We start from the raw sequence: 25,864 nt of genomic DNA, 5'->3' as shown, positions 1-25,864 counted from the left end.
TAATCAAATCCATGGCGGAGGGCACACCAGCAAACTGGTAGGGCCTTTTAGAAGTATTCAGGAGGCTTTGCTGGTGACCTCCCCTGCCTCAGAACACTTCCCAAATATGTCTGGAAGGAACTTTTGGTCATGTCCGGGAGGTCCTTGAGGCACTCCAGCCACAGGCTCAGCACCTGAGTTGAGTGAAATCAGCGAATGCTGAACCCATGGGTAAGGAAGGGGTGTGTGGAAACATTCATGAGAAAGAGGTGCTCAGAGGAACAGGTGAGTGACCAAATAAGAATACAGAATATAATTAACAGGTTCTGAAAAGTCCAACTTAGTATGGAATCAGCCTACATTACTTATTGCTTCTATTTTAAAATACACTGTTTTAATCCAAGATCAAGTTAAAACACAGCTTACATTCACTATGGACTCCTTTGTCTGAGCCATGTCAGAAATGACCCCATCTGTAACAATGAGAAGAATAAAATACTGGGAGCCATCTTTTACTGAGGCAGCATATCTAAAGAAACACACAAAAAAGTCAGTTTTAATATTTAAAAAACCCCAAAATTTAAATCTCTCTCTATATATTACTAAAACAAAGGGCCCAATCCTATTCAGTTTTCCAGCTCCGATGCAGCCATGCAAATGAAGTGTGTGCTGCATCCTGCGGTGGGGGGACAGGGCCTCTTGACCTCGGGGCTGCGTCGGTACTGGAAAATTGGACAGAATTGGACCCAAACAAACATCATAAAAGGTAAGCGTGACAGTAACTGTAGAGCAGGGGTGCTCACACTTTTTTGGCTCAAGAGCTACTTTGAAACCCAGCAAGGCCTGGAGATCTACCAGAGTTTTTTTTACAATGTTCGCGCCATCATAACATATAACATTTATGTGTACAATGTATGTTGGTGTGCCTTGAGCCCCACTGAGTATAACAGGACTTACTCCCGAGTAGACATGCCTAGGATTAGGCTGTGAGGCTGCAATCCTAGCCACACTTACCTGGGAGTAAGCCCCATTGAGTGCAATAGGCCTTACTCCCGGCGTTTCCTCCCAGAGGCACCTGAAGGGGGGAGTCGGCACTCCGCGATCTACTCATTTTGCCTCGCGATCTACCGGTAGATCGCGATCCACCTATTGAGCACCCCTGCTGTAGAGTGTACATTCACTATTACATCGTTAGACTGCATTACATACACTTGTAAACTTTACTACGAGTTGATATTTAAAGACATGTGAAATAATAGAGCAAAATTAACAGGACAGACTAATTTGCCCTTGTTAATAATGGTTATTTAAAACGGCGTCATGGGAACACAACCTATTAATACAACTCATGAGAATACAGCCACAAATCGTCTCTGTGATGACAAAAAGATTGTAAAGCTGGTAATACTGTGCCTCGTTGTATTAGCTATTGTATACCGGCTTGCTTCTGCAATTCTCCACAGATTTTTATCTGCCTCAAGATAATGGTTGAGTCAAATAACGGTTGAAATGACAAGCCTGTGTCATTTTACAGTTTTCATCACAAGAGTGGTTTACGGTTGTGCTTCAGTGAAAAAGTTTGCAAGTGGCTCTTAGAAGGAGGCAGGGAACAGGTAGAACAGGACAAGGAGGTGTAGGAATGAGGAGGGGGTGGAAAGGAAGTCAGATTAGGGTTGGGAAAGGGGCTGTATCAGTGGCAGAGGTGCACACTGATTTCCTAACCCCCCTTCCAGGCCTCTATCATAAGAACATAAGAACAGCCCCACTGGATCAGGCCATAGGCCCATCTAGTCCAGCTTCCTGTATCTCACAGCAGCCACCAAATGCCCCAGGGAGCACACCAGATAACAAGAGACCTCATCCTGGTGCCCTCCCTTGCATCTGGCCTTCTGACATAGCCCATTTCTCAAATCAGGAGGTTGCGCATACACATCATGGCTTGTACCCCGTAATGGATTTTTCCTCCAGAAACTTGTCCAATCCCCTTTTAAAGGCATCCAGGCCAGATGCCGTCACCACATCCTGTGGCAAGGAGTTCCACAGACCAACCACACGCTGAGTAAAGAAATATTTTCTCTTGTCTGTTCTAACTCTCCCAACACTCAATTTTAGTGGATGTCCCCTGGTTCTGGTGTTAAGTGAGAGTGTAAAGAGCATCTCCCTATCCACTCTGTCCATCCCCTGCATCATTTTGTATGTCTCAATCCCCCCACCTGGGTCCACACTAACTTATGTCCATTATAGAGCTGGAATAGGTCTGAGTAAACACAGTGAACTGGCACAGGCTTGCCCCCAAGACAAGGGAACAAATGTTCCTGTAACTAAAAGACCATGCGGGAGTTAAACAAAACTGGGTTGTTACTTTTGTGTAAATAAGCAAAGGACTGCAAGGTCATACAAGGTCACTGTACCAAGTTTTCCCAGAACAGTTATCACGACATTACCTTGCTACATGATTAATAACTGGAGCAAAGTTTGTTGGTCCATAAAGCTGCACAGATTTTAGACTCCTGTAGTAGGCTTCCATTACCCCATCTATTCCACTGCAGTAAGGATTTTGAGGGTTTCCATTCTATAAGCGAAAAATAAGGATAAAGAGATAAACAGCTAAGCCATTGTGAGTATTGCTTATAAAAGGCTGCATATTCCATCACAGAGGCCAAGGCCAGCACTAAACCCTTAAACACAGAATTTAAAATTCCCAGTGTGGGAGAAAACCCTTTTCATTATGTGACATAATTAGGGGAAGCAAGAAGTTCCTAAATGATTAACGCTTCTCCTTTGGCCAAAAACTTGTCATCAGTAGGTGCTATAACTAGAGGTGTTTGAAAATGGTGTTATTTACTTTACTCAGAAGTAAGTCCATTGTATTCAGTAAGACTTATGCTGTACAGTATATTGTATTTTTATTTATTTTTAACTCTATAAATTTTAAGCCGCCTTGGGCATCTGCTTTCAGGGGAGGAAAGGTGGGGTATAAATAAATAAATAAACCTATCCTACTCACCAGAAATAAACACCTCTAGCTATAACACCACCACTAAGTTGTAAAAGTCCTTCTACCTCACAAATCTTCCCTAGCAAATAAAAGTGAAATAAGTTTAAATATAACCTCTCCTGAAATGAACAGGAGCAAATATTTCACGAAGAATCAGATGCTACAACATCAAAGCCACCAATTTGGTGATGGTGATTGCATAAGGAACGGTTAAAAGCATTAAGAAAGGGAAGTGGATGCCATAGGTGCCGGTTTGACAACTACTCTGAGCCTTCTGCTATCATGGTGACTTTACCAAGATGGAAAATTCATCTCCCACCAGTGGTGTATCTAGAAGGGAAAGACCAGTTTGGAGCCCAACTCTGGCAGTTCTTTGAACCCCTCTGAAGCCATTTCAGGTGGTGGGAGCAAAATGGAAGCATTTTGCTCCCACTGCCCAGAAAGGCTCCGGAGAGGAGGGGCTGCTTGAATGCTCTGGGTGAGGCTCCCTGCAAAACTTAGTGCTTTGCCCCCCTCTAGCTATGCCACTGTCTCCCACTAAAATGGGACTCTTGAGAGCTGCCAGAGTTGGGCTCCAAACTGATCCTTCCATTCAATTTCTAGGGAACAGCACCTATCTGAAGAAGCAACACTAGATGTTACTTATTTCACCTCATCCAGACCCTATCAGTCTGCTCAGTCATCTCATTTATCTCATTCATTCTCATTCAATTCCTGGCGACAAAGTTTAAGACCTCCTGCGAGTAGACATTAATATGTTTCGCTAACACACATAGGAGCATTTACTGTACACGCATAAGCAAAGAAAGATACCGCTTTTACTTACCAAGGCAAACTCATGAGATATTCTTCCATCTGGAGGCAGTTTTGCACCAAAGCCTAGAGCTGGAAACATTTTATCACTATCGTAGTCTTGAATGATTTCACCTACTGCCCTCAATGCCATGCCGTAAGCATTCAGCTGGTATGGGTTCATATAGTGGAGTGAGGTCGGCTGTGCAGGGTTACCTGTTGGAACAAAAAGATATTACTTATGTGCTTTTAGCTAGATATGACTTTCGGCACTCAGACATGAAAGACGTATACATGGATTCCTGTGCCAACAAAATCTAAACTATTAATTTAGGCAAGGGCATAGTGTGTGTGGAACAATGAAGTTAGATATAATTGAGGTGTGTCAGTGGTGTCCCTAGGGTTGTGTCACCCAGGGCACAAGTTTTTTTTTTTGGCTACAACTTTTGATAGAACAGAGCTGTTTCACAATAGTTTGTTTCAATTGCACACACAATTACCTGGTAGTAGGTCCCATTGAACACAGGGGGAGCTTACTATTGAGATAATATCCCCAGGATTGTGGCACAACATTTTTACTAACAGCACAAACCTGTGTACGTTTATTCAGAAGTACATCTCACTGTGTCTTGTGGGGCTTACTCTCAGGTAAGCAGCACACACAGGATTGCAGCCTTATTTAAATAATTTTTAGGCTGTCTTCTGGACTCTCTGAAGTGATCACTGATATATAACACTTACCATTTGAAGCTGTGAAATCAATAGCCACAGTGAAATTGATTTGAGTCCTGTGTAATAAATAAATAAATATGAACTACTTAATAACCGAGTATTCGTATAAGGTAAAAAAACAAGCAAACCTAAAGAGCTCCATCAGTAGTTCCCAAACTTTTGAATGCCTTTACTCACCTTATTCTCCATGGTGGGTTGCAACTCAGTGATCAAAGCTTTACCTAAAATTCTTTCTGGGAGTTGCCGGAAGCTGCTTCCAGGTCATGACTGGGTCACGGGCACAAACTGCGAGTAAACTGGAAGTCACACCCAATCACTTCTAGGAGGCATTTTAGACCTTGTGGAGGTCACTTGCGTGGTTTGCAGGACCGACCCAACCGAGAAGCGGCATCTGGGAGTTCCCAGAAAGGCTTTGCAGGTGAAGCACTGACATTGGGTTGTGACCCACCGTACATCCGGTCAAAACCCACAGTTTGATAAATGCTGGGCTACATGCTAGATGAATACACAAATTACAACATACAAAAGTCAGGTCAAAAGGCATCCCAACAATTTAAAGTTGGACCCATGCTGGTCTTGCTTTGCATTCTAAAAAGCAAAATCAAGCATTTATTGCTACTTATAAGTAATTTTTCTAACACAATACACTGCATCCAAAATCATGGTAAACAAAGTTATGTACACCAATGTTATCATTTGAACCAAATGAAAAAGAACTCATCAGATTGATGGCAAATCCTACGAGGTTTGCTTTTATTGATATTTGTTCTACTGGAAATGCGAGCTGTCCCCTGGAATAATCTAATTATATCATTCATTAAATTATATTCCTCCAATGTGAGAGAGATGGTTCTAGGCTTATCAATTCACTACAGTAAAAAAAGACTGAACTTATAATACATTCTGAGCCTGGTCACATGTATCAAAGGACAGGATACAACTATATTCCACTTTTAAAATGGTGGTGGTCACGGAAGATAAATCTCTATTTTAATAAAGCACAGGGCTTGGGGACAGCAAGCGGTTCTCTAGGTACTTGATAGATCACAGTTTTGCAGACACCTTGGGGTCCTTTGGGAGTGCATTTTAAGGAGCAGTAAGGAAAATAGGGTGGGGAAAGCCTACCAATTATGTGCATGTGTACAACTGTGTAAAAATGCCTGAATGATTGCAAATCTCCCAAAGGCAGTCTTGATAACACAGTCTTTTCTGTTCCTGCTCCACAGTCATTTATCTTTGCCTTTAAATGATACCTCTAGCTTCTGCCTGTTATACTTTCATTCGGATTATATCAACCTTCCATACTTTATCTACGAGCCATCTTGCTTCAACTGGCTTCTGCTGCCGACTGCCTTGAGATACGGCCTTCAGATCCACTTTTTATCAGTTTGGGGAAAATTGGAATCGGCAGTGACAGTAGCAGCAGAAAGAAACTGAGAAGATTCTTCAGAGCATAAAGTAGTCCTCATTTCATAATTTCAAAATAAAGCATGCCGAATCATGATTTTTACTATTAATTTGATATGCTAAGACAGTCATTTTCAACCACTGTGCCGTGGCACATTGGTGTGCCATGAATGGGCTGCAGGTGTGCCATGGAGTTTGGGATAGGGTCATTTATTCGTAGGGGCATTGGGGGATGTGAGCCCGCTGCTGGCAGTACAGTGGGCCTTGTCAATTCTCAAAAGACTGATGGTGTGCCTTGACAATTTTAGTAGCTTGTCAGTGTGCCATGAGACGAAAAAGGTTGAAAATCACTGTGCTAAGATGATGCATCCATTGCTCACATACAGAAAACATGAACCTCATTTAATGAAAAGGGGACAAGCACATTCGGTTTCTTTCTTCAAAGGCCTAACTAAGGTGATTTGTTCTTTTCTGATGTCTACTTAGGAACAGATTATTCTCCCAGTGATGCTATATTTTTATGAAAGGGGCATATTATTTCCTGTTAGTGAAGGCATGTAGTTGTTAAAGGTGTAATACTAACACTAAATTTATCTCTCCAACATAAGGCTGCTTTTGCAAAACAAAACAAAGCATTGTACACACTGATATGTGCAAGTAGCCCCAATTTCTTTAGAATCTTATTGATATAAAGGAGTCCTACAGCAGTGAATGAATCAGTGAATCACTTACCCGCCTTTAATATAGTCAAGGAATGACACTTCTGTTTCCACTAGGAAAGACAGTAATGTTACCTGAGAGCAAAAAACACAGAACAATTCATGAACATTAAGCTCCAAAACAGGATACACGTATAAAAACTTGTGCACAGTACTTTAGACATTCAGCGTAATTATTCAAAATTTTCCAGCATGCTCAACTATGCTGTCCTATCCAATCTATTCAATCTGTCCAATCTGTCCAAACTATTCTAATCCTAACCAATTTTTCAGCACTGGTGCAGCCACAATGCAGCCCCCAGGTAAAGGAACAAATGTTTCTTCAACACACCTGTCAATGGGGTCAACCTAGTCCCCTGCCAAACCTTTCCACGCCTCCACCTTTCAGTTGTGCTGCTCTGCTAATGGGATTCCCCCCAATGAATGACCTGTCCTGCTAGCCCCTTCCCCATTTTTGCATAGAACTATATTTATTATTATTATTATTATTTATTTGTAATCCGCCTTTCTCCCCGGAGGGCACCCAAGGCGGCTAACAACTTTTAAAAGTCATAAAATACATAAAAACAACAACAATAAAATAGATTTTTTTAAAAAAACAAAACAATTAGCAGCAATAAAATCAGCAGTAAAAACAATTGTTAAAAGCAGCCATCAGGCATCCAAGGCTTGCTGAAATAAAAACGTCTTCAGGCCTTGCCGGAAGGTTAATAATGAAGGAGCTGTTTGTAACTCTAAGGGGAGGGAACTATATACTTGTGATTTGGTAGTTTTGCACTCAAGAGGACTTACTGGTCCATCTCTGTGTGCCATTTTTAAAAAAAGCCTTTAAACAAATGGCACACAACAGACACGTTTGCCAAAAGTAAATCAAGGAGGTTCTGATTAGCTCAACCCACAGTGCTACACGCTCCCATTACATCATGCAACTTGTTGTACAAAGTGGCAAGTCACCTGGACAGCCACAGGCCCTCATTAAACTGGCCTGTAAACAGGTAACACTTCCAGATGAAACACAAAAAATCGGAAATGAACAGAAAATCATGTACTTAACTGTTCCTGAATTAATGTACTTTTTCTTTTTCCCCCGTTTCTTTGGATTTATAACCTAGAAAAATAATTTAAGTATATGTTACATGTGCGGAAAAGAGTAAAATCTTTAGATATTCTTAAGGATAGTTTTGGAGCTCGAGCTCCTCCCATCACACCCACAGCATTATCTATTTGTTTGCCAGAAAAATGTCTATGACCTCGACACCCACCATAACTGCACACAATATGAAAGTCAGGGTGAAGAGCTATTAAAATTTTCACTTGGGTGCTTGGGTTCACTTGGGTTTCCTTTACTTCTACCGTGTCCAGCCTCCTGCCTGCCTCCAATTTCACCAAGTCCAGTCCCAAAGTACACTTGTCACTAGAATCAACCAATGAGGAGAGTGGAAAAAAAGAATTCAAACTGAGCCTCACAGTTCCAAAATGGATCCATATAATTTACTGCAACTGGTTGTGCAAAGGTATTTTCATGACTAAAGAAAACTAGATCACATATCTGCACACTTGAAGGTTCATTACAATTCAATGCACACCCTCTACTTCAGTTCTTAAATATAAAAGTAATTACGGAGACTGAAAAAACAGCAAGACTTAAAGAAAATGAGAAAATCTGAGGACAACTTTGAAAGTACGTGAGCTGCCCGCTTCCCACAGAGCAGTGCTACCCAGATTCTGGTTTCCTTTGGAGAAGAGATCTCTGGAAGCCTATGATGTCTTCATAATATTTGATGTAAGAATAGCCCCGCTGGATCAGGCTAAAGGCCTATCTAGTCCAGAGGCCCACCAGATGCCTCAGGGGGCATGTACACATTGAGAAATGTATACATTGAGCATTAGATAAAAGTAAGCAACAGGTATACTTCAATAAGTCAGCAACTGGTTACATTACATCCTAAAAGAGGTGACCCTGCACCCCAAGGTGCTTCCATCAGTCTTTAGCTGTCTTTCTCTGAAACTTCTCCAGTCAGTCTCCCTCTTTCTTGCACACAAACTGCCAAAATCAAGTTTGTCCTTTGTCTCTCATTCCACTCAGTCCCTCTCAATCAGGTAGAGTTAGTAAGTGCCATCATACCAAAATGCTGTTCTAGAGAAGTCTGCATGACCATTAAATCACAAGTTCACTGTACTTTGAACCTCTAGTTTGATTGTTATACAGGTGTGCCCTAATATCCATGGGGGTTCGGTTCCAGAACCCCCACAGTTAACTGAAACTGCAGATACATGGGGATGCTCCACCCACCCTTCATAGGCAAGGGTTGCTGGGCTCCCCTTGCATCTATAGGGTCTTTTGAGCCCCCAGATGCCGCGGACCTCCGGAGATCTGATCCATGGTTAACTGAACCCATGGATATGGGATCTGCAGATACCGGGCCCTCCGCTGTATATCCATATCAAGATAATTTAAAAACTTGTGCTGAAAATTGAACTATTGATAAAAAAGTATTTTCTAAACACCCATAGACTGTACTCTCAGAAAATGCACACACACACTTTATCCTGACTGATCTGTGTATGGGGTGCACAGAGAAAGTCCAAATTATTGGAACCAGCTGCTGGTATAAATCGCAAAGGACACAGACAAGGAAAACTGTTCATTATCTACATCCACATACTGAAGTTGTTCATTCACATACTGAAACTATTCAACTATTTACCTCATACACATTAAACTGTGACTGACCCCTGGACAGTTCCCTATAGCTTGTTGTGAATTCTCCAATGAAATCATGACTAGAAATAAAAAACAAAACCAGATTAGTAACGTGGAATGCATTATAGGTAAAGATGAGAACAAAACATCATCTAATACTTTCCAATATGAACGTCTGAGACCTTCTTCCCTTTTGGTAGTTTGGCAACAGATTAAAAACATTTTCAGTGCTCCATAAAGCACACTGAGGCCCAGCTAATCTTATTCATTAAAAGCTAAAACTCCAGAAAAAAACTTCCCGTCTAATTTCTCATTTCCCACAAAATGTGCATTGTTAATTTCAACCAAAGGGTAGATACCAACAGTTTTAAAAGTGTAAATTTCTTCTTTTTTTTTTCCCAGGCCTTTACATTCTAAACAAAAAAATGGAATATGCCAACGTGCCTTTCACCTCTCCATGTCAAAAGCAATTGGCCTGTGGGTGATAATCAATGGAGTTGGAAGGCCAAGAAACCTAGGCTACTGAACAGCTTTCAGTGGAAGATTTTTTTCTCATCAAAATCAGGGCACAGGGATCACAATTGGGGTTGGAACTATAACAGAGACTAAGCACTAAAGGTCTCCCCCCCCCCCAGGTTTGGGCCATTTGATTATTCTCTCCTAATAATAATAAATAATAATAAACTTTATTTATATCCCGCCCTTCTCCCTAAAAGGGACCCACTCTCCCTAAAAGGGACTCTCCTACTCCTATAATTATTAATTATTTTTAACATTTTATAGGGATTTATTGAGGTTGTTAGCCAACCTGGTTCCTTTTTAGTAAGGAGAATGAAGCTATATTAATTTTAAACAATAAATATAAAAATAAAACTCAGGTATGACACTTAGGGCCCAATCCTATCCAACTTTCAGGCACTGAAGGGCGTGTGCTGCACCCTGCAGTGGGAGGGCAGTCTCAGAGGCCTCCTCAAAGTAAGGGAATGTTTATTCCCTTACCTCAGGGCTGCATCAGCCCTGGAAGGTTGGACAGGACGTATGCATTCCCTGCAAGCACACACATGGATATACTGTAACAGATGGAAGTAGTTCCATAACCCAACATCCTTATTATTCTAGATGAACTTCCCAAATGTGCCTCCAATAAGAATTCAAGTAATAAAACACTTTTTAAATGGTGCCAAATAATTTGCGATGTCCAACAAAATAAAATTACCTTCCATCTCTATCCCAGTCATACACCTCTATTTTAATTGTTCTGCAAAGAGAAAAAAAAAATCCAAAGTAGTTTTTATCGGTGGAATTGTAGATCAAGTGTCAAAAATAATAAGAGCTATTCTCATTTCTTTGTGCTTAAAGATCATGATTAAAACAAGAATATTTTAAATTGGCTTTTAAAGCTTTTTTGCTATTCCAAAATGCCGAGAAGGTCCTGCTCTGCACCAACTGAGATCTCATTAGACTGGAAAGGTGGAGCAAGAGAATTAAAAAGTGAACACTGGTCAGGGAAATAAGAAATAGGTTACTGGACTGTCACAGAAGTTCTTTGCAAGGTTATCTGTGCAGATACACACACTGAAGTTTTGTGCAAGCACAGAACCCATCTCAGAAGCTTTCAGAACTCTGGCAAGCATTCTGCCACTATGGTTGAGCGGGCAAATCCTACACAAGGTTGTCTGTCTTGAGCACAGGTAGAATGCCTGATCTTCCAGTTCCTTTCCCCTTTGAGTTTTCCCTTAGTTCAACCCATCTTGAAGATGATGTTCTGCAGAACAGCATGCTCAAATGAGGCACCAGTACCCACAAAATGATGAATAGCATAACGGAAACTTTTGATGTTGAGACTCCATTGGTGAGTAATTCCTCTGCCTCCTGCTGTGCTGAGGGCTTATGCCAAATTATTGGATTCCTGGATAGATGGAGAGCTCTTGGGCTAACATAAAGTTGTACACACCAGACTTAAATTGTACAAGGCACAAATGGCTTTCAGTGATATATCACTCTGTTCTCCTAGTACAAGGCTGACGTGTTTTCCATTAGAATTTGCACAACCTGGTCCTTCAAAGATAGTAGGAAGGATTTTAGTGCTTTGAAGACAGGTCAGTGTTTCTATAAAGTTGAGGAAGGTCTTCTTTTGTTGTGGTGACTATGCCCCCAAGGGAGCTGTAGTGAGCTCTCCATTCCCACAACGTGTTGGTTGATGTGTTGGGCTAGACGGCAATCCACAAAGAGACTGATTGGGAGAATCCACCACTGTAGGAAATATAAGATCTGGTTCAAAATAAGTAGCCATTTCCATTTGGCACCTCAGGTCTGAACAGTGACAGGAACCATCTCTTTAACAGCCTCATATGCGAAGGAACAATGCTGAGGTGGACGCAATGTGGAATTGCACAAGGATGGATATTATGGTTTGACCCCTTGATTCAGGGAGCTGGATACAACAGTGCATAGTATCCAGTGTGACTCTTATAAACTGGATCCACTGAGTTTGCTCCGGCTGAGATTTCCTGTGGCTAACAAAGGCCCAGAGATACTAGTAGGGACAGGTGCTTCAAGAATTGGATTCTGCTGCTATAAAAATCAATAATCCAGGTAAGGAAACACCATTATCCCTTGTCGCTGAAGGGATGCAGCAACCACAACTGTACTTTATGAGGACTTTTGGTGTATGGCGATGCTGAAGGGAAGCACCTGATACTAAATGTGCTAACTGCAAAAAAGTAGATATTTCTGATACTGTGGATGCAATGTGATGTGGAAGTAGGTATCCTTAAAGTTAATGACTGCAAACCAGGGACCTCTGTAAAGAAGCATCAGGATGACTGGTACAGAGATCACATAACATGTATTTGTATAAATGAGCTGACATCCTTAGGTCCAGTACAAGATGCAGACCACTATCTCTCTTCGTTACTGTGAAGCAGGTTCAATAAACAAGCAAATGATGTTGATTGGAGTGCACTGGCCTGAATGCACCTTTCCAGAGAAGAGTGTCTATATTTCCCAGTAGAGGTTGAGATGATCTGGAACATGCTTGTTGGCGGAAGGTGTGTAAACTCTTCGAGGTAGCCCATTCTAAGATGTCCACACACTTATTTATTTAATTTAGTAGGATATTTATATACTACCTCTCTCAATACACTCAAGGCAGCTTAGGTAGGCAGGCTGAACATAAATCCATTTTTAAAATTATTTTGACAGGTATTATTTTGAGAGACAATCTCACAGAACCTCCATCTCTCAAGGCATGGCAGTCATCATCCTGGCTGCCGGCTCTTGCGCTTTCCAAGCACTCACAGGTAGCTGCAAACCAAGCTTCAGACCAGCTTCTCAAGGATGTTATCCATATTTTTGCCTGCTGACTCTTCCCCGCTCCATTCCTCCACACAAACAGTGGTCTTCAAAAAGTGCAAAATTGAGACAAAGTTCTTGGTTCTTCCTTATCTGCAGACAATTTTTTACAATAGATGCAGGTATCCAAGACATGGCTCTTTCCCAGGCATTCTGTCAGCACAGGTGAGCTTGCCCCATAAGGACATTTTTAAGTGATCCCATTCACCATATGACGAGGCAGGGTTAACTAACCTTCTGTGTCTAAGAAGACATTAAAAAAAAACCATTTTGGGGGTAAAATTATCTTTTGTCCATATTATCAAAACCAATAAACTTGGAAATTGAGGCAGTTTTGTTGTGAGCACAGTGAAGGAATGTAATTCTTATGATGCTGTTTCAGTGCTGGTTGAAAAGTCACAGAGGGATCGAGCATTTTACCTGTACATCAAGCGCACAACCATGAATGAAGTCTCCCCACTCAAGCGTAGCGATGTAATGCTTGATATAACTCTGGAAGCTTCTGAGGTTAGCTCTGTGTGTATGCAGAATTCCACTACATGCAACTACACAGAAATCATGAGGAACACATGGGGGCGGAATGAATTTTCATGCTGTTTATGCCAAGGCATTTAGTATCTCACTATGCAGAGGCTAAAAAGACCCTTAGCTACTACGCAGACTGACCCAATATGGTTCTTGTGGGAGTAAAGTTTCTACACCAGAGAATCACCCGTGTATAGCAAGGCACCTGAATGAATTTGTATGTTTGCTTTTGGTAGAGAAGGGTCTGAAACAGAGGGAGCCAAACTATCAGAGGTCTATAATAGCATGGGGGGCATAATACATATTGATTTTGAAAGAATTTAGAGAACAAAAGTGCAAGTAGGTAACATTTTCCCGCATTTGTAAAAGCTTTTCATGCACGTAATTACTTGAAGATGACACTGCATGTTTGAGGAAGAATGCAATAATGCTGGAGGAAAACTAATTAAATCAAATTGCTCTAACATATGAAGGATATCTTGATGTTTCCCTACCTGTAAAATACAATTTCTATGAGGGTAGGTCCAGTTATCCAAACTAACAATTTCCCACTCCACAGGTGATTGACAGGCAGATGTCGCAATAAGACAAAAGGATTGCTGCTAGTGTCCATGATTAGGAAAATGGTTCTCATTACGTAACACACTAACAGAAAGAGCCGATAGGAATTGAGGACTGTTGGATCTACTCTCAGAGAAATGCATTTCTGCAGGTGGGAGCAAATTCTTTTGTTATAGCAAAGTGTCCAGTCAGTCAATCACATGAATGAACAAGCGCATATCAAAAGTGATAGTCAAACCAAGGATGGAAAAAAATGCCATTTTTGCACACTTGTTGGATTACAGACGAAATTAACAGTTTTAAAAAATTACTTTCACTGTGCATATGAAGATTCTAGTGGTGGTTCTCCCATTCTCTTCCGGGAAAGGCACTTTTCCCAATGGAATCCATCACTGAATTAGTCGTCATCCATTGCAGAAATTCATGCTTTAGCCACGGCTTTGACTTTTTGCTCAATTCCAAATCAGAGGATCCACTTGTCTGGATAGATTTCACTTGCAGCCACAGTCATTGGGCCTAACTTACCAAGGAAAGTAGGAGAGGTGTTTCAGACACATACTATATCACAGGTGAATCTAGTTCTGAGATAGTACACTCGACTGTTCGTGCTGAAGCTAACATGAGCCGCAGTCCATCAGTGTTTAAACATATACAAGTCAGAGAAGAAAAAAAGACTGGAGGTATAGAATCGTTACATATATTTCAAACCACGGGTATCATTTCAATGTTGTACTAAAGACTTTATGTATTGGCCAACTGTGGCCAACCATTTTACTGTTTCAATTCCTACATAAAATATTTGCCAAAATAAAATCAACCAGCCAGGATATTCAGAGGCTCCGTGTGACCTCTGGCACTTATTTTACAATTGAAAAGACTGCTTTTTTAAGACAACATTTGCTCCTGCTCAATTCATGGTGAGCAAGGCTTCTTAAATATGGATATAAAAAGTTACCTTGGAAAAGAAAGAAAATATGGAAGAACGAGAAGTTTGACAATTCTGAGATAACATGTTTGATGTTTTCTTTCCCAGAAAGAGAGCAAGTTTGCATATCAAAAGAGTATCCTTTGGTCATAGGTTTGCATCTTCAATAAATTAATCATCTTCATGACATCATTTATAATATCCATGGAGGTAAATACAGCTTTGCAGTTTTTCCAAACAAATCTGTTTTGCATCGGCTGGGCCCAAGTACATATTTACATCCAGAAATGTCCAGCAGCACTATCTAATAGTAGTTCTGTTTTTGTTAGATCATTATAACTATAGGCAAAGTCTCATTCCACAAAAAACTTTGTGAGATTAGATTTGGGTAGAATTTTTTCAAAAGCATTCTTTTGAAACAAGCAGGCTTTAAAAAAAATATGTAGGGCAACTTCATATAAATCAGACATCTTGATATCTAAAGTTGGTCGATAGGGTGAATGGCTTACTCGGATCTGGACAAACCTTTTACAATGAAATGAAGGAGGAGGGAGAAGCCATCAGGTTTTCTAGAATGCAAGCACGCGATGCATTTTGAATGTGCGAACGTCGATTCTTCTTTTGCTTAATTCTGACTATCTTGATCTGGCTGGGCAAGATGCAACTTTGTCAGACTGTTCTGGTAAGTTAGTCTTCCATTACATTTCTTATAACATGGCCTGCAGTTTCACACCTGGGGTGGTACAGTGGAAAGAAGTGGATCAGCTGAAGTAGTGTCCGCAAAACAGGAGTAGCATATATGGAGAACTATATGTGAAGTAGCCAAGGTAGAGGATATTTTCTTACTTCCATTTCTTATTTGCTAGATGCTCACATGATAGGTTTCTATTTATTTTTTTTAAAAAAGGAAGGAAGGACCAGCAAATGCTGTTATCTGCTTCTTAAAACAATTTAATCCCATGAATTCTAGGCAAGTGGACACTTCCAGGATTCTTTAACAAAAAGAGTCTTTCTTGAGCAAAGAAGTGTCATCAGGGTTTGCTTTTCAGTGACACAGAGCAGTAACTAGTTTCTTAATGCACTAGCAGCAGTGACTCCTTGTGTCCAGAGACTCTGCTTTTTATCTGCTTGTCAATCACCTGTGGAGAGATTGGGACCTATTAGTATACTGAAAAAACTACTGAACCTTGTGTACTTCTTAGATATTCATTTAGCTAAATGTTCATGATGTTAACACAGTGACAATATTTTGAACTGATATTACACCTTCTAATAAGGATGATTAAACTTAAGTCGAGGGACCTCACATTTTAGATAAGCTTTGTTTTTATATGATTTTGCAAATTACAGAAGCCATAGTTGTATGAAGAAGTTCAGTCTTTACCATACCTATCATAGTCTCCATTGCAAAGTGCTCTGACAGAGATCTTAAACGCTTGCCACACTGGATTTAGTGTATTCTTTACGACTTCAGTCTTATGGCAGATTGTAAAACTAGAAGACAAAAAGATAGTATTTCTTAATAAATTGTTTATACTTGCAAAATTTACAAAATAGGTAGTATTTCTGCTTAGATATAGGAACAGTCTTCTGTATGTATATATAAAAACACCTATTCCTAGGCTGCCTTTCATCAGCTCTTGGTGCAGCTCTGCTGGCAATTTTTACAGTTCAGTAATCAGCAATAACTCAATTGTAGACCTTCTACTTGTATGTGAAAGTTTCCCAGAGTATGACTCATGGGATACTCACTTCTGCTCTAGGAGATTAGAAAGTGGTTTTTTTAAGATTAAGGGGGACGGCCCATTTTCTAAACCTCTTGAACCACACAACCACAAGAAACCCAGAAAAAAAGCCTTGTCCCCTATTCGCCCACTATCCTTTGCACTAAGGCTGCAGTAAGCATTGTGAATAATCCAAACTGGTGCAGTTTAATGTCCTTCTGCAATGCTACATTCACAGATACATCTATTAGCACAAGGAGAGAGGGACAATTGGAATTCTAAGTCAGTCAGGAACACCCCTGATTCCATGTTCCACAATTGCTAATACAGTGCTTAACACAAACCCATCTTTGTAACACAATCCTTACACGTACAGGGTACTTACACAAACCCATCTTTGCAACTTTATATGTAACAAATAGGAACAGTGTGTCTGAAAAGCAGTTTGAATCAATATAACAAAGAAAATATACAGTCTCTTTTTGAGTCGCGAAACTAAACAGTAGACTGTATTTATAAAAAAATGACAAGGGTGTAGAAACAAAAGATGACAGAATTGTGAAAGGGTAAAAGAAGTATTTGTATGCTATGCACAATTCACTGATTGCCACCAGAATATTGCCCTAAATGTTTAGCCACAGAATTAGAGCATATCTACCTGCCATCCTCATTGCTACGAAAAAATACCAAAAAGGGATCCGATTTGCCAAAGAAATCTTTCTTGTCCAACTTGTTCGCACAGAACTGCATCAGGACCGAATCCTAATAAAAATTGTGTGGAAAATGTAGATTAATGTGTATGTTATGCAGAGCATGTCATTTATATGAACATGGGGCATCAAATTCTTAAGTTGATTTATTTTTAGAAAATTTTCAAAAAGTAATTATTTGTTTCTCTCTCTTTTGCTACTAAGCTGGGAAGTGTCATGATTTGAGCCATTTAAAAACTCTCTATATCAACTATTTTAATCCTACTTACAAGGAATTTTAGTCGTCTTAATCCATAAATTAAGTCTTTAAATTTAGTCTTCTTAAGCCACTGTAATTCATTGTATTGTATTGTATTGGCAACCTTCAGTCTCGAAAGACTATGGTATCGCACTCTGAAAGGTGGTTCTGGCACAGCGTCTAGTGTGGCTGAAAAGGCCAATCCGGGAGTGACAATCCCTTCCACACCGGGAGCAAGTGCAGTCTGTCCCTGGTCTGTCTCCCTGGCTATGGGCCTTCCTTCTTTGCCTCTTAGCCTCAGACTGTTGGCAAAGTGTCTCTTCAAACTGGGAAAGGCCATGCTGCACAGCCTGCCTCCAAGAGGGCCGCTCAGAGGCCAGGGTTTCCCACTTGTTGAGGTCCATCCCTAAGGCCTTCAGATCCCTCTTGCAGATGTCCTTGTATCGCAGCTGTGGTCTACCTGTAGGGCGCTTTCCTTGCACGAGTTCTCCATAGAGGAGATCCTTTGGGATCCGGCCATCATCCATTCTCACGACATGACCAAGCCAACGCAGGCGTCTCTGTTTCAGCAGTGAATACATGCTAGAGATTCCAGCACGTTCCAGGACTGTGTTGTTTGGAACTTTGTCCTGCCAGGTGATGCCGAGGATGCGTCGGAGGCAGCGCATGTGGAAAGCGCTCAGTTTCCTCTCCTGTTGTGGGCGAAGAGTCCATGACTCGCTGCAGTACAGAAGTGTACTCAGGACGCAAGCTCTGTAGACCTGGATCTTGGTATGTTCCGTCAGCTTCTTGTTGGACCAGACTCTCTTTGTGAGTCTGGAAAACGTGGTAGCTGCTTTACCGATGCGCCTGTTTAGCTCGGCATCGAGAGAATGAGTGTCGGAGATCGTTGAGCCAAGGTACACAAAGTCATGGACAACCTCCAGTTCATGCTCAGAGATTGTAATGCAGGGAGGTGAGTCCACATCCTGAACCATGACCTGTGTTTTCTTCAGGCTGATTGTCAGTCCAAAATCTTGGCAGGCCTTGCTAAAACGATCCATGAGCTGCTGGAGATCTTTGGCAGAGTGGGTAGTGACAGCTGCATCGTCGGCAAAGAGGAAGTCACGCAGACATTTCAGCTGGACTTTGGATTTTGCTCTCAGTCTGGAGAGGTTGAAGAGCTTTCCGTCTGATCTGGTCCGGAGATAGATGCCTTCTGTTGCAGTTCCAAAGGCCTGCTTCAGCAGGACAGCGAAGAAAATCCCAAACAAGGTTGGTGCAAGAACACAGCCCTGCTTCACTCCGCTTCGGATGTCAAAAGGGTCTGATGTGGAGCCATCGAAGACAACAGTGCCCTTCATGTCCTTGTGGAAGGATCTGATGATGCTGAGGAGCCTGGGTGGACATCCAATCTTGGGGAGAATCTTGAAGAGGCCGTCTCTGCTGACCAGGTCGAAAGCCTTTGTGAGATCTATGAAGGCTATAAAGAGTGGCTGTCGTTGTTCCCTGCATTTCTCCTGCAGTTGTCTAAGGGAGAATACCATATCAGTGGTGGACCTGTTGGCTCGGAATCCACACTGCGATTCTGGATAGACGCTCTCTGCAAGTACCTGGAGCCTCTTTAGTACAACTCGGGCAAACAGCTTTCCTACAACGCTAAGGAGAGAGATGCCGCGGTAGTTGTTGCAGTCACCCCTGTCACCTTTGTTCTTGTACAGCGTGATGATGTTTGCATCCCTCATGTCTTGAGGTACTCCACCTTCTCTCCAGCAGAGACAGAGGATTTCATGCAGCTCAGTGACGATGATCTCTTTGCAGCATTTTAGGACTTCAGCAGGGATGCTGTCTTTTCCAGGTGCCTTGCCAAAGGCAAGGGAGTCCAGGGCCACGTGAAGTTCTTCTAGGGTTGGTTCACTGTCAAGCTCTTCCAGCACAGGCAGGCACTCAATGTTGTTCAGTGCTTCTTCGGTGACTACATTTTCTCTGGAATATAGCTCAGAGTAGTGCTGCACCCAGCGTTCCATCTGCTGCGCCCGATCCTGGATGACCTCGCCTGTGGCAGACTTCAGAGGGGCAATTTTCTTCTGTGTTGTAATTCATAAGGCTATGAATTCATAAGGCTTCTTAAGCCACAGAATATCATAAAGAAAAGAGAAAACTGGATCCTTTGTTCTTTCTGTTGCTACAATTACGTAATTATCATATTAGATTTTGTATTAATTCTAACACACAAAGTGACATCCCATTTAAGTGTAAAGAAGGATATATAATAAAATATTAGGGAAAGAAAAATCTTGCTTCCAAATAGGAAGATGAAGGACTGCGCATAGGTGCTTCACCCATGATGCCCTGAAACCATTGCAGAACAAAACCAAAGAGCAGGAACAAGCAAAGAGTTTATCAGTGTTTTTCAACCTTGGGGTCGTGAAGCCTCCATTGCTGGGTCATGGGAACTTTCGGGATTGAAAAAGGTTGAAGACTAGTAAAGAGGGAGGCATCTGGTGTACTTCTTCAGGTACCAGGAAATGGTATCCCAGTCCTGCGCAGGTTCTTAGCAATTGTGCTAAAAGTATTGGGTTGTTAGTTAATAAAGCCAACCAGCCACCGTGGATCGCTACACTCAAACTTTGCTTCTCAAAAAGACTAAAACTGCAACTCTGTTAAACTTTAATCCTTAAAAAAATTACTATGTTTTGACACTTCCTTGTTGCAATCCTTTAAATTTATACAAGAGCAAGTTCATAGTTGTTCTCTAGCCCTTTCACAGGCACATACCCTGCCAGCAGTTCCTGAAAGACTGTATGTGCGCTCTCCATTGTCTTAGGTTTAACTAGCACAAAAAGAAGCACAATCTCTATGGTAACTAGAAATCAAACTATACCCTTCAGCAAAAGAAAACCAAAATTTTCATTTACCCGGCAACAGTTCAACTCCTCTGCTGTCAGTATAATTGTGCCACATTTCTTCCCAGGAATTCCACTAGAACAAAAGAGTACTGAGATGGGATAACACTGCTCACTGGAACATTCAGGTCAGCTGATTACAGAGAAACAGAAGTCTTTTTCTTGTTGCGTGCCTATATTCTGAAATAAACTAGGACAGGGGTGTCAAACTCATTTTGTACAGCGGGCCAAATAGCATTCATGATGCCCTGCTGCAGGCCAGAAGTGATGTCATTAAGCAGATCAGAAATAAGCACTTTTTCTCATTTAGGAACTTATTTGCTGCAAATGGCAGAAGAGAAAATATGCAAATCTTGATCCTAGTTATATCCTGGGCACAGCTCAGCAACTAAGAGCAGTTGATGGTGGTGCTGGGAGAGCCAGAGGGTTACACAAAAAGCTTCCACAGGCCACACCTGTCCTGCGGACCTTATGTTTGACATCCCTGAACTAGGAGGCCCTTCAGGGTGAATTGTCCTTGGCATCCTTCAGTCTCAGAAGACTATGGTGTCACGCTCTGAATGGTGGTTCTGGAACAGAGTATCCTCTCCAGTGCACAAAGCCTGGGTAAAGTAGGTATGGAGGATAGGCTGTTACCCATGCAGCAAATCCCCCCTCTCCATGTCGCTGAAATGGTCCAATGGAAAGGCAGAGGCCAATACGGTTGGTTCCAGCGGCGTCGCAGGAGTTGCCAGAACGTGACTGTGTTCAGCCATGAACTGCCTCAGGGACTCCGGCTCCGGATTTTGCCTCGAGGTTGACTCCTGAAGCCTTTTCCATAACTGGATGTAGCCACAAGGCAGTGGAGGTTTGGGATCAGAGTTTTCCTTCTTCCAGATGAGCTGCCTTCCCAGGCTGACGAGTCCCATCTACCCGGTGGCTGTTTAGTCGCCTCTTACGACAAGTACAGCCAAACTGAGGGCCTATTTTTATCCCCAGCCCCCAGGTGAATTGTATACCCTTCTGAACATCCACACCCACATGAGATGCTTGGATTGGATCTTATCTTTCAATACACTATCACCAAAGTTCAAGATTGCCACAAGTGATTAAGAATTTGTCATTTTCTGATAGCATTGTTCGTCTAGAATTCTCATTTGTTAAACCTCTGAAAATGCCAGGGGCCACTTATCCAAAACATTAGTAACTTTTTGGAAGGACAGAGAACAGAGGAACGTTTAGCATCAATTTTTAAAAGTTATACTTACACAATTGCCTTTTCTAATCTGCTTCCCTGTGACCCAACAATCTCTCCAAGCGTACAGAACACTTGTCCCAAGAAATCCTGAAAACCGTTTGTAAAGTTAATAAAGCCCCAATAATTTTTTTTAATTGATACAGTTTAATTTCCTCTTCTATTCATATGCTTCAGTTACTTAATTTATAAATAGGCAAATCATTGCAGCATTTGGCATGGTTGCTGACCTACTCCTTCCAGCCAGGCCCTTGTGGCTTTATAAACTCCATGCCAGACCTCTTGGCACCTGTTACTTGGCTGTCAGTTGGATCACTTGCAATGGCACAACAGCCCTGCTGGGAAGATATACTTGGCAATCCTACTTGCCAAACTAGGTTTGAGGAACCAGCCAGCCCTCAGCCAGCCCTGAGGAGCCAGCCAGCAGCCCCAAGGTATCAAACTCTCCTCTCCCCCCCCCAGCCAGCCTCAAGGAGCCAGATGCTGCCCACATATCATTGGCACAGCATCTGAACAGGATTGGACCTAAGAATAATTTTAAAAATTAGAAAGTCAGTGAGATTCGGCCTGCATCAAACAATAATGTAGCAGGTTCATGTGTTACAGATAATGGGAGCCACCAGATCCACTAATTCTAAAATCCATGTATTTATGTCAGCTGTAGTCTAGTCCAGTGGTCCCCAAACTGTGGGTCAGAGGACCACTGGTGGGTCACAACCAGATTTTGGGTGGGTTGCCAAGGGGTGAAGGAAAAAAATCAGATAACTAATTGCCTCAAGCCCAGAGGCTGAAAATCAGATACTGTAGCTGGCAAGCTTGTGTAAATGTTTGGAGATAAATGTTTGAGGGTCTTTTTTTCTGGTTATCACTTATAAATAAATAAATTTCCTTCTAGTTTTCCTTTTTAAAAAATCTGGTATACCTAGGTGGATCCCGATAGAGTGTCATTTTAAAAAGTGGGTCCCAGTGCTAAAAAGTTTGGGAACCACTGGTCTAGTCCCCCCACTTAGCAGCATCTGCCATTAAGCAAGAACGCTTTTTCCTCTTATCTAAGCTACGTACCCACAATGGGACTCACTAGCTTGCCCTGGCCCTTTGGTGAGAAGGAATTCCAGCAGTTGTTGGCTCTTTCTGTGCTGTAGTGTGAGGAAGGGAAAAGAGGGGAAACTATTGACATTCATTCCAGGAAAGCGGGTCAGACAGCTGGCTGTCAGGTTTCTCAGAACAGGAGCGTGAAGAGCAAAACCGACATCAAATGGAAACTCACCATTCAAACAGGATGTCGGCACAGATCGTAAACTGTGATGCCACAAGGCATCACCTGACATTTTGGAAGGTCTGTCCATAGGGTGACGACTGTTCTTAAGATGCTTTGAGCATCTTAGTTAACATCAACAGAGTGTCAGTTTAGATGATTGTGTGCTTGATTTTTAAACGTTGTAACATAAATACACATCAGGGACGGAAAGGTAGAAAATCAAAAGCATACCGATAACCCTAGCAAGTTCTGCACTTTCAATATTTTTATTGAAGCCAAATATATAGGCCCATTTGGGCCTCATGTTAAACTCCATTTTGCATAGGTGATCATTCCTTAGCTGAATAATTTACACCACTCATACAAATGCCAACAAAATAAACTCCCTTGTCTTCTCTGCCACATAGGCTATCAACCAACCTGAATTCAGCTTCAGAATCAAAGATAAACATTTTCCATTTGAAAAATTCCTGATGGCATTTTTAACTGTTGGTTTACTGAACGGCAGTACCATAATAACCAGCTCACACCCCACAACATGTCTCAAATAAAACTAAACAGAACGAACAACGTCAAATTTTTGACCTTTCAGGGATATGATTTGAGAGGTGCCACAGAACTAGTGGTACTTATGAGGAAAGGCTACGGCATTTGGGCCTCTTCGGCCTAGAAAAGAGATGCCTGAGGGGGGACATGATTGAGACATACAAAATTATGCAGGGAATGGACAGAGTGGATAGAGAGATGCTCTTTACACTCTCACATAACACCAGAACCAGGGGACATCCACTAAAATTGAGTGTCGGGAGGGTTAGGACAAACAAAAGAAAATATTTCTTTACTCAGCATGTGGTTGGTCTGTGGAACTCCTTGCCACAGGATGTGGTGATGGTGTCTGGCCTGGACACCTTTAAAAGGGGACTGGACAAGTTTCTGGAGGAAAAATCCATTACGGGTTACAAGCCATGATGTGTATGTGCAACCTCCTAATTTTAGAAACGGGCTATGTCAGAATGCCAGATGCAAGGGAGGGCACCAGGATGAGGTCTCTTGTTATCTGGTGTGCTCCCTGGGGCATTTGGTGGGCCGCTGTGAGATACAGGAAGCTGGACTAGATGGGCCTATGGCCTGATCCAGTGGGGCTGTTCTTATGTTCTTAACTACAATTCCCAGGAAGCCTTGCAGGTCTCTTGTTATCTGGTGTGCTCCCTGGGGCATTTGGTGGGCCGCTGTGGGATACAGGAAGCTGGACTAGATGGGCCTATGGCCTGATCCAGTGGGGCTGTTCTTATGTACTTTAAACTGAAATTTAAAATGACAAGATGGCCATCTCAACTGATGTTTGCATTCGTTACTAATGCTACTACAATATGCGTACCACCAGCTAAGAACCCCTGATGTAACATATTGGCCACTGATAGTTCCCTTGTTCCCTTGCCTAGGCTTCTCTTTCTCCCTTCCTCACAACTTGTAGCAGCCATAACCTGCAGAGATGCACTGGTATCGTAATCTCTGCCTTAGAACCTGACCAGTATCTCCCTCAGGAAGAAGTTTATATGATCAATTTGCAAGACTCTGAGAATGCAGAAAAGAAATATTTTTTGTAAAATCTACTATATGATGCCATATATTTATCTGGGCATTTATACACTGCATTTTTAACCTCCAAAGGAGGGCTTAAAAGTGGCTCAGAGCTGGTTGAAAGCATGAAGCAGCCTAAAAAAAATACTACATTCCTAAAACATACATTAAACCATACATCGGACACATTTACCGTAAGTACAATCAGTTTGTACTTACATGCTTGGATAGGTTTGGACTCTTTGAATCAACGTCATACCTACAATGAAAAGAAACACATATTTGAATTTGTTCACATGAACAATACATACATGTAAAACCAAGGGGGGTTTTTTGTAGTTGCTTTGGTCAGCTAGTGTAATCAAGCCAGCAGGCTGGGCTTAGATCTGAGAGATTTCCTAGCTCAGCCCCTGGGGGCAAACTCACTGACATTCTCCAAAATTCTGAGTGAAAAAGCAAACAAACAAATCATCCTACATAACAAGGGACTCTGAGAGAAACATAGTCAAGATCGGTGGTTCCCAAACTGTGTGCTGCTGCGCCACAGGGGCGCTGTGCAAACTTATTTCCCCTACTAATTGGGTAAGAGGCACTTTTTCAAGTGGGTGCTCCTTTTTTAGCAGGGGGAGAGTAACTGGCCCACCTCACCCCAGCACTGTCTGTTCTGGTGGCTGTCTGCTGGTATTCATTTGCATCTTTTAGATTGTGAGCCCTTTTGGGACAGGGAGCCATTTAGTTATTTGATTTTTCTCTGTAAACCGCTTTGTGAACTTTTAGTTGAAAAGCACATATATAAATACTGTTGATTGATTGGTCCCTCCTGGCTTCTATCCTTGGGTACCATCATCTTGGATCATGCAAAATCTCAGACTGGGACTGGGCTGTAATTTCAATTGAATACTCTAACAGAGAAAGTCTATACATGTCTATTCAGATGTAAGCATCACTTAGTTCAATGGGATTTACTCCCATGTAAGTGTGCACAGTACTGGAGCCTAAGGTTCAGCCCAGTGGGACTTACTTCTGAATAGACACACATAGGATTAACACTGTAAATTGAGTTATTACCATCCATGAGAATATTAACATCCTTATTGGCACGTATCATTCCAATATCTTATTTTAGCGATGAAAAGTTTGAAGTTATGAGCTTACCTGGTGACAGCTTAGTGACAGCAATTTTGTGAACTGAATGCAAGTACATTTTACTGCGATATTAACTTATGATCTTTACAACGTTAAGAAGTTCCAACTTTCACTTCACTAGCTATTTATAGTCTGGTACATCAACACCCTGTCTCAATACTATCAACCAATGTAAAAATGTATGTTGATAAACGTACAAGTCAAATCGCAGGTTCTCTCTCTCTTCAAAGAAGTAATCCATTATAAATTTTCTTACAAAATCTGGATTTAAAGTATTGTCGATTACTTCTGTTCTCCCAAACTATAAAAGAAAAATATTTTACAGAAAGCACATCAGTAAGATACACACGCACACTCAAAAAAAAATCAACAATGAACAGCAACATATGCAA

The 25,864-nt window shown here is 41.6% G+C and overlaps 1 protein-coding gene across 2 annotated transcripts in view; it reads right to left on the bottom strand.

Annotated features, from left to right (window-relative positions):
• The window catches only part of CPNE8 (copine 8), a 52,792-nt gene that overhangs the window by 6,646 nt on the left and 20,282 nt on the right, over positions 1-25,864 (bottom strand). For both annotated transcript variants that reach the window (XM_066633347.1, XM_066633349.1), the window contains exons 4-17: positions 25,670-25,773; positions 24,546-24,585; positions 21,501-21,577; positions 20,266-20,329; positions 17,079-17,182; positions 16,086-16,190; positions 10,548-10,589; positions 9,336-9,411; positions 7,682-7,735; positions 6,641-6,702; positions 4,511-4,557; positions 3,804-3,985; positions 2,424-2,551; positions 406-508 (exon numbers count right to left, since the gene is read on the bottom strand). In XM_066633347.1, coding sequence (XP_066489444.1) covers positions 406-508; positions 2,424-2,551; positions 3,804-3,985; positions 4,511-4,557; positions 6,641-6,702; positions 7,682-7,735; positions 9,336-9,411; positions 10,548-10,589; positions 16,086-16,190; positions 17,079-17,182; positions 20,266-20,329; positions 21,501-21,577; positions 24,546-24,585; positions 25,670-25,773 — 1,188 coding nt within the window. The remainder of the gene's footprint in view (positions 1-405; positions 509-2,423; positions 2,552-3,803; positions 3,986-4,510; positions 4,558-6,640; positions 6,703-7,681; positions 7,736-9,335; positions 9,412-10,547; positions 10,590-16,085; positions 16,191-17,078; positions 17,183-20,265; positions 20,330-21,500; positions 21,578-24,545; positions 24,586-25,669; positions 25,774-25,864) is intronic.

The sequence above is a fragment of the Tiliqua scincoides genome, chromosome 7 (assembly GCF_035046505.1).
Source record: "Tiliqua scincoides isolate rTilSci1 chromosome 7, rTilSci1.hap2, whole genome shotgun sequence".
In the NCBI taxonomy this organism is placed as follows: domain Eukaryota; kingdom Metazoa; phylum Chordata; class Lepidosauria; order Squamata; family Scincidae; genus Tiliqua; species Tiliqua scincoides.
Note: the sequence above shows the minus strand (reverse complement) of the source record. Positions and strands in the feature narration are given on the sequence as shown.